This window comes from Dipteris shenzhenensis, chromosome 12, assembly GCF_047967505.1.
Source record: "Dipteris shenzhenensis isolate YYH24624 ecotype China chromosome 12, Dip_SZ_1.0, whole genome shotgun sequence".
Taxonomy (NCBI): domain Eukaryota; kingdom Viridiplantae; phylum Streptophyta; class Polypodiopsida; order Gleicheniales; family Dipteridaceae; genus Dipteris; species Dipteris shenzhenensis.
Window position 1 is genome coordinate 2,474,127 of NC_141607.1, and position 9,388 is coordinate 2,483,514.

Here is a 9,388-nt window from a genome sequence, read left to right on the forward strand (position 1 = left end):
GCTGACTCCTGGGGAGTGTTTAGAGTACCCGTCATATACCCATATAACTCCGCAGCACTAGGAGGGTGCCCTAAAAGGTTATATAAGTCCTTCTAAATAGATTCCCGGGGATCAGGTGAGCTGGAAGCGCTTCCTGGCTACATGTTGAACTGGAAAAAAGGAAAAAAATCTATTACTGATGAGCTGAGAAGAAAGGGGAAGGGAAGAGAGGCTTGTTGTCAGAGCGCATCTATAGACGCGGCTGATTTGCATGTCTATAGATGCGTCTAACAGAGCATCTAACAGAGCGTCTAACAGAGCATTTAACAAAGCATCTAACAGAGCATCTAGCAGAGCGTCTATCGACGTGTCTGTCTGTGTCTGCAAATAGGCTAGACGTGCTTTTAGACGCGCTCTGAGACGTGCCTATAGATGCACTCTGACAAGTGGGATTCCTAAAAAGTAGAAAAGGACATTGCGCCCGACACACAAACGTGACACTGATACCCAGATCATGCGCTTCTTGGATACGAGAAAGTACAAATCTAAAGAGAGCAAACTTCCAAACAATATCAACTGCAAAAAGACTTACTTGGATAGAGGTATGGAAGGTTCTTCTTTCTTTTTCAAAGTTGCTTCTCCTCCTTGTCCATCCTCCTCTCCTTTAAGCTTAGAAGTAAGTGTGGGTGCCTTCCTCTTAAGTGTAAGCTTGGAAGTAAGTATGGGAGCCTTCCTCGTCATGAGACTTCAACTGAGCAGGCCTCCCTCGTCACAAGACTTCAACTGCAAAAAGCAGTCTTGATGTGGACGATGCATGACTTCCATGGATGATTTTTTCAAGTTAGTTTCGTTAAGAAGCTAAAATTTTATATTGGCGTCGAAAGTCTATATGCCCTAACAAAAATAAATGTTTGAAACGTTCGCCAAGATTTGAAACTTTTATGCAAAAAAATTTAAAGTTTCACCAAGATTTACATTTTTTCTTTCGAAATTCAAAAGAAAATATATAAAAAAGTACTACATTCTCCTAGTATTGTGAAACTAAAAAAATGATCTTGAAAACTTTCGCCAAGATTTTATATTAATATATAAGCATAGCTTCGATAAAAACATCCCTGATGACTTTCCAGGCTATGGCGAGTGTTCAAGTAAGCATTGCATTTTTAATTATGAATAGGCAAAGGATGTGGCACCCTAAACCCACCTTCCACTCTTAATTGCATCTATTGTTTAGGTCTCACTACATCAGGTTACCATGCATGTCCTGTTTGTGGTCCTTCGCTAGTTGCCTCACAGGCAAACGCATTGAATAAGGTCATCTATGAGAATCACCATCGATTTCTCCCACCTGATCATCCTAGATATGTTGCCCCTTGGAATGAAGTCCTCCCACAATCACTCACCGTGGGAGATTGGATGAGAATTTGGGACGGTTCCACGACTCCTCCACCACTTGGCATGAGCCGGTAAGGGTTTGTAACTATTGGCTGGAAGTAAAGATTGGCTATATTGGCTGAAAGTAAAGATTGCATGCTAACACTTTATTTTGTTTAGATACTCCATCTTTTATCGTTTACCATATTGGTCCCACCTCAAGATCAATCACCTGCTTGATCCCATGCATATCTTCAAGAATGTGGCATCTACCATTTGGGAGCATTTGAATGGGACACAAGATTCGGCAGGCATAAGGGAGGATCTACGTACCACAGGGAGGATGTGTGAAGCTTGGCCTCAAGAGAGACCAAATGGGCGTGTTTTTTTACCTCGTGCACCGTGGATGTTATCAAAGCTAGAGATGGCGACGGTGAAGCGCCCTATTACTACAATTCGTACTCCCACTAGATGCATGAGGTGTTTGAAGGGAGCCTTTACAAAGAGCAAGAAAAGAGGTGTAGAGCAATTATATGGCTTGAAATCTTATGATTGGCACAAGATGCTCCAAGTATTTTATGTGCATAATATCTTTTTCCTTTCAAATTTGTGAGTGAATAGCTATAAGCAACTAATCAACCACCTCCTCGCGGGTTCAGTTCATACTACCTACTAGCATTTCACGTAGTGCATCGGATGTGAAAGATTGTATTTACAAGATGGGCGAGCTTGTGAGGTATGTGAGCTCAAAGGAAATATATCCCACCACGCTTGAGAATGCTCGAGTTATGTCAGTGGAGGCGGTTTGTTTAGTGGAGGAGACATTTCCACGTTCTATTCTCACAAGCCAACTACATCTCATAGTGCATTTGGTGCACGAGATTGCTATATGCGGTACTATACATGCGCGATGGTTGTTCTTCCTGGAGCGCTTCATAAAGACCTTGAAGGGCTTCGTGAGACAAAATGCAAGACCTGAAGGTAGCATGGCCGAGGGTTGGTTGGTACAAGAGTCACTTGTATATATTTCTGAGTTTCTTGTTGATGTGGATAGCTCTCTCCCACGACTATGGAGAGATGATGAAGACCTAAGGATGACCTCTATTGTGCCTCAAGGGAAAGGACGCAACAAAGTAATAGACACGGAGTTACATAATAGTATCAACCTCTTTTGCCTACTTAATAGTGATGTGATGAAAAGATGGGTGACAAGATACGAGGATGCAAAGGCAAGAAGACAAGAAGAAAGGGCCCTCTTTCGTACACACCACGGATCTCGTGTGCCATACCCTCAGTATCTAAGAGCACTTCCAAAGGATATTCATGTGGATTGGCTACTTGATGAAATGGAGAAAGTAGAGAAAGACGAGGGGATGCATATCACAATGGAAGAATGGGAGTATGCTAGGGGATGCATGAGCAAGGTCGGTATATAGAATGTTATGCATAAGTTAGGAGCTTAAAATAATTTAGATTGCTTATTTAATTGATTTTTTCTTGGTGTAGTGCACTATGTTCAATGCTATATGGTGTGAGGGCAAGCATTTTCGAACACAACGGATTGATGATAAGAGAAACACACAAGATTGCGGCGTCATTGCTAGCTTTGAGGGAGACAATGGAGCCATGGATGATTATTGTGGCATAATCCAAGATATTATTATGCTTGACTTTCAACGCTTCTTTGTGTATTTTTTGGATGTAAAGTGGTTTAAGGACGTGGTGGAAAGAGGCCCTAATGCAACAATCAAACGCCATGCAAGTGGCTTTGTAACTATTAACTCCACAAAGTTTTGGCAAAGTAGGAAGGACACACTAGTACTACCGCAACAATGTGAACAGGTACTGTGCACACATATAAAAATCCTCGCTTTTAAATATTTGATGCAAGAAAAGTAACATGATTGTATTTGTGTTTGAATTAAGTTGTCTATCAACCAATGGTGGACAATAATAGATGGTGGCATGTCATACCTATTATGCCACGTTCCAAAGTGATGTATAGTACATTTACCAATATGGAGCGTATGGAGGATGATCATGGCCATGGACGTGATGATGATCGTGATACGAGAGAGGAGGATGATCATGAGATAGGAGATACAGATATTGAGGCCATTATCCGTGAGGACGAGCCTACCATTCGAGATGCTGATTTCAATGAGCACATGAGTGGCACAAGTAGTAGTGGGTTGAATGTATTTGTAGATCTAAACACTTGTTTGGATTTTGAAGTAGATAGTTTGGCAAGGGTTGATCTCATTGAGGATGAGATTGAACCGTAGCCCCATAATTGATATTGGCAAAACTATTTTACATTTGTCTCATTCACCTCATCTCACTTAATTCTTTTATATGTGGGCTTGCAAAAAATTATGTGCTTTGGTAATCATGGGCAATGTTTGGAAAGCAATGATGTACACCAAAATCTCACTTTCTGTATTCTCTGGTTTGCGTCTATCCATGCGTCTAAATGCGCGTCTGATTCTCAGTGTAAACGTGCAAATAAACGCGCTAATACACGCGCAAATAGATGCGCTAATAAACGTGATGTTAGACGAGCTCGTATTTTCTCAAGTTAGACGCGCACGTAGACGCGATAATTTATGCGCAAATAAACGAGCTTTTAGACACAGTTAGACGCGCCCGTAATTCCTCTACTAAAGCAATGCCTATAGACGCACCCGCTATTTTACGCATCTATAGTTGCTTTGTGTTATTGTGAAATTTTACATTTTCAACTTCTTCCATTTTAGGGTGAATCTAGATACGAATACCAACTATCAATGTTTTTAAAACCACCATACAATAGTCCCAATAGTTTGAATTCTAAATTTTCAACAAATCAAAAAAAGTTTAAAGGGTGCCCTTAAATGGATATGCATCATTTTAACACAACATTGAAGGCCCATTAACCCATGGCTAATGTGTTCTCATTTAGGTGTATCCTTGGGTTAAGGAGAAGCTCACGTAAAATACTTTTAAATGATTACTTGATTGCATAAATATACAAAATAAAATTTTGATGTTTTTGAATAAATAGATGCATCTTATAGTCTTCAAGATATATACAACATAGCGATTGTAATGCTTTAACAGTCTCGTTCCTTTAACAGTCTTGTTCCAAATCCTTATTCCATAAATTTTTAGTCTCATGTTCAAGTTTGAAATGTGTACTACAACTTGAAGACAAATTAGTTTATCGAATTTCATTGAGCAATGTATAAGTCATGCAAGATACCTATATACAAAAAAATCCATTCATATGAACCTTACAAAAAATGGCTATGTCCAAGCAAACAATGATCCAACATGAATCTATGAACAAAACAACACTGCCAACGTACATACAAATGTGAACTAAAATTTACCTATATGGAGTATTATTGCATGGATATCGACTATTTTATGATATAAGAATTGATAGTTTATATGAGAACGACAATAATCAATAGGCAATATCCATCATAAAGACAATATGAAAGATCAAAGATGCATATAGATATTTAGATAAAATGTCTTGCATATATAGGATGATACTAGAGAGAAAAAAGAATAGAAACATATTTGGTTATGCTTTAATATGCTCGGTTTCAAAATACTCAAAGAAATGAAAGTAGCTTTTTTTAATCGCTACACAAATGAAGACAAAGATCAAATATATGGTTTTCATCTTTGGAGAGCTACAATCAAAGAAAGTTCTAAATATGGACAAATATTAGCTTGAATTAGGACCTTAAAAAGAACCAAAAGTGGTAGGCCTTTAAAAAGACGAACCAAAAGTGACTATCTTACGAAGAATGATAGATTAGAGAGCTTTCATGAAACCATATTTAAAACAAGAAGATGACACATGAATAAGCCATCCAAATCCAACACTAGATTAGAGAGCTTTCATAGAACCACATTTAAAACATGGAGATGATGCATAAATAAGTCAACCAAAATCCAAAACTCCTTCAAGTTTAGCATCCATGACAACACTCTAGTAATACAAAACAATACTCCAGAGATGAAGTGAGATACATGCTTTATCAGAAAGACTAACTCTGGACATTAAAAGAAAATATATTTGTTCTTGCAAAAACCAAAGCACTAAGGCTTTCAAGCCTTTATTTCATATATTTAGAAGTAACATCTTGAGCAATCAAACAAAAATATAAAGATAATTAAGTCAAATAAATCCTTGTTGAATTCTATGAAAATAAGAAAATTTATCAAGCATTGAATACTCAAAATCATTTTTATAATGCAAGAATACTCCTCACCTAATTCATCTATTAGTTTGCTCGTCTATACTTTCTATATGCATATTTTAAAGGCCCTTAACCTCCATATATTATTCCATACAAATATAGCTTGATAAAAGGAGAAACTTAATTGAGAAGGCTTGTAATTGATTCTCTATGTGAAAAGTTGTAAATGAGATCAAAGAAATAGCTTTAAAATTTCATGTGAAGAGAGACTTGAAGTTAGATATCTTTCTAGAATGTATAGATTAGTTTTAAAATCTGGTTACATTTGACCCAAGAACAAGTCTCTTGGTCGTATGCAATGTAATCACGAAAACTAGCTAAAGTTGGATACATGGAAGCTCGTTTTTACACTATAAAGTGAGCAGATAAAAGATTCAAATATGTCCATACTTACTAGCTCACACTCTTCTTAAGCCACCAAAGACTACTGGGTGCTCAACCCTGCACCGCGTCAGCTATGGCGATGGAGAGGTCGGTACGTCGTTTCTTTGGACTGCTACCTCCCCCCTCGCCTTTCTCCTTACTTTGCTCGCTTGGTTGTTGCTTCACCTGCACCCTGCACACGTTTTCCACATCCAAATTAGCCAAAAGAAACATCCATCGTCTTGCGGATTTTTCTTTCCACGCTAGATTTCTGTGTCAAGAACTTCTCACACCATACCTGTCTTTCCTTTTCTCCAAGAAGCGTGCCAAGGATGCCTTCCTTGCCTGCGGAAGCTCTGCAGCGGCACCCAATGGTTACAGGCAGCTAAAGGTCGACGAAAAATACAACGTGGAGTTAGCACCTAGAAGGCCATACCTATTCCAGCATGCGATCGCCTTGGCAGCGCCTGTGATTTGGGCTCTGTCGCGGCTTTGGTGTTCACCATGAGTGTGCTGACGGAGGCAGCAATTTCCACCGGCAAAGACCCATCCGCTGCTATTGCCCCACGCAAATTATTCTTCTCTCCTAATTCGGGTGGTGGAGCAGTCGTAAACCGTGAATTTCCGGTGCCAGCCAGAAGCATTATAGCGTGTGCCTGCACAAAATCCCAATCTAAGCGCATCTTCGTTACAGATCGGACGTTTCATGCCGCTGATCGAGAATCACCTTATCAATCGGGACATCGTCGTAGACATTCACCGTCCCGCAGTAAAAGATGGTCAGCTGAGCATTCGATAACGCGGGTCTACGCAGACAGATCCCGAAGAGTCACGGGCACCAAAACTGGGTTCATGCATTGCCAGGAAGTACCGCAAATACCACAGGTTTCGTCTATAAAGAACGGTTATGTGAAGCAAAGGCAAAAGAATGATACCTAGATGGTACGTGAGGCAGCTGAAAGCCGCGCGTGGACGACGATGCCTTAGAGTTCGGCAGATTGTTGGGATCTGAGAAACTTTGACGACACGCGATAGATGTGGGGGAGCCAAATGCGGTGCTGTGGCTGAGGAAGACGGTGGAGGAATCTTGGTTTTGGACGATCTTCCGGAACGAAAGCTTCCGGTGATCTGACACCTGCTCCGCGGGAAGGGTGGCAAGTGCTCCTCGAGACCATTGTTCCTTGGTGTCAGTGCGCGGACTTACAGTCCGTTCACCAAATCGGGAACTCTTCTGCAAAGACGGGTAACGGAAACTACTCTATCAACGACTATCAGATTTCCTTGCGCTGCGCTGTTCTCTTCTCCACACAACTTACAAAGACCCCTGCTTGCTAGGTAGTTACCTCGGAACCAGAATCGCCGCGCCAGGTGGCGGAATTGGCAGCAGCAACCTCCGACTTGGCATCATCACTAGATACAGGAAGACTACTCGGTTCCTTTGGAGCTTGACTTGCGGCGGCCTGCAAACCTGGTTTGCCACACCCACACAATCTTTGTTCAGAGGCTCCAACGATCGTGATACCTCAAAGATAAAAACGCGGAGCTTTCTATGAACTTATCAAGTATGGTAGTCGATATCACGTACTCATGGTTGGCCAAAAACACGCACCTGATGGTTTTTGCAGAGGGTGACGCTGGTCCGAAAACCGACTGCACCTTCCGATGGAGGAGGGGTCGACGTTGTGAGCCGGATCATGGCGGTCCGGTCCGGTCTCTGCAACGGTGCCCAAAAGGGAATGATCATCAACGGCGAGTTTGAGGGAGAGGGAGGAGGTCTGTGTGGACATGGCGATGGAAGAGTTGGGAGGAGGTGATGATGTGAAGAAGGTGAAAGCTGTTGGCGATGGCGAAAAAAGCAGAGACTGTGAGAGAGAAGACGATCGGGCGGATCAGATGAAAAACGTGTTTTTTGTTTGGCACGTGGGGCGAAGACCGGATCTCGTACGTTGCGAGAAAATTAGAAATTGGCCTTCACTCGTCGGACCCATCTCCTCCGTGGCACCTCCCCATTCGCCTTGGAATTTGTGCATGTGCTAGCAGCTCTTTGCCCCACGCCCCGCAAATGCCCCATCCCTATCCAAAATTTAAAGGCTTGTACCGTTTTAATTTTAATCAAGTTTGCTTGATGCTTTTGTATGAGGTCCACATTGGGGCATTGTTCACTATAATCTAGCTACAAAGACGTTTGAGTTTCATAGTTTTGTTTTGGCACAAAATCTAGAGTAATTTATCACCTTTGAAAAACTTGTAGGTTCAAATTCGCATTAGGTTAAATCTTAAACAATGAGTCACATCTGTGTCTCTCTCTCTCTTCTTTAAATTTCTTTGGATTTTTAACACGCCCCAAGTAGAACACTCTTAAATGTCACAGTCAAGAAATGCGTCATGCTTTTCTCAACATTGACAACCCTAATAGTTTCACACTCACTCACCACTTCCTTTATGTCACATTCAACATGCCCCCAAGCAAAGCACCATTTGAAGGCTTTGGAAGACTTAGTGTTTAGGGGCTTCCAACTCACTATTCAACTTCTATTACTCCTCTTTCTTCAAAACCTCTATTCAACTATATGCACTCCTCTTTCTTTGAAATAGAATGCGATGGTGCCACAATCCCAGTGATCCTCCAAGATTCATGCATTGATAATATTGGGCTATTCTCAAACATCCAGCATTAAAATGATCAGACCAGCCAAAAGGCAAAGTGGTGATGCGCATGCTAAAACTGGAAAGGATAATCTACCATGCCACATAGTGGTTCATAGTGGTTCCAAAGGTCAATTTATCAGTAGCAATCGAAAGTCAGAACTAGAGTATGGAGTTTCACTAATAAGTGAAGAGCAATGATCAATATGTCGCACACTCCCAATAAGAGCGACAATACAAAAATTTGCAAACATATCTACTCCATTGGATTATGGATTACAATAAAGACATCCCATCATTTCGATATTCAAGGTGCACATTAATTTTGTTGACCTACAAATTCTAAAAGATCCAATAATGCTCTATTGTAACGATATGAGTAGCATGCTAGAACGAGTATACTGAGTTGCATTCACTCTTCACCCTACAAAAGAAACTCTTAATGAAGAGATAAACTTTGTTCATGTTTCGACACTAGAATAGGTTGCAAACATCTTCAATATAAGCAACTTTCCCTTGCACATTAGGCTTGTTTTTAGCAACAACTTGGTGTTTGCTAAAGACATGGGAAGTGATGTTAAGTTATAATTGTTTAATTTTCTTCTACGTATAGTCAGTGTGCATATTGCATATACTATATTTTTATATCTTTAGTATTTCAAGTTTATATTTTATCTTTTAGGATTTCAAGCTACCTATCTAGTGCATTTTAAGAGGGGTATTGAGACTGAAATTACACGTTTTCGTTTGTGTTCCTCGAAGCACCATAC

The 9,388-nt window shown here is 40.6% G+C and overlaps 1 protein-coding gene across 1 annotated transcript; it reads right to left on the reverse strand.

The window, feature by feature from the left end:
• Window positions 1-5,839: 5,839 nt before the first annotated feature.
• LOC147895677 (uncharacterized) lies at window positions 5,840-7,842 on the reverse strand. The gene is made up of 7 exons (XM_087382998.1): window positions 7,582-7,842; window positions 7,316-7,440; window positions 6,908-7,203; window positions 6,700-6,778; window positions 6,409-6,628; window positions 6,271-6,328; window positions 5,840-6,165 (listed from the first exon to the last, which is right to left on the reverse strand). Exons 1-7 carry the CDS (start codon window positions 7,757-7,759, stop codon window positions 6,045-6,047), a joined length of 1,077 nt encoding a protein of 358 aa, XP_087239124.1. The 5' UTR covers window positions 7,760-7,842; the 3' UTR covers window positions 5,840-6,044.
• Between the last annotated feature and the right edge of the window lie 1,546 nt (window positions 7,843-9,388).

What these genes read in the sequence shown, in the direction of transcription:
- LOC147895677 (XM_087382998.1), bottom strand. Translation starts at nt 7,759, where the DNA reads ATGTCCACACAGACCTCCTCCCTCTCCCTCAAACTCGCCGTTGATGAT. An exon ending in CCCTCTGCAAAAACCATCAG is followed by an intron (nt 7,441 to 7,581) that starts GTGCGTGTTTTT and finishes GTGGCAAACCAG; the next exon opens with GTTTGCAGGCCGCCGCAAGT. An exon ending in GCGATCGCATGCTGGAATAG is followed by an intron (nt 6,329 to 6,408) that starts GTATGGCCTTCT and finishes GTGCCGCTGCAG; the next exon opens with AGCTTCCGCAGGCAAGGAAG.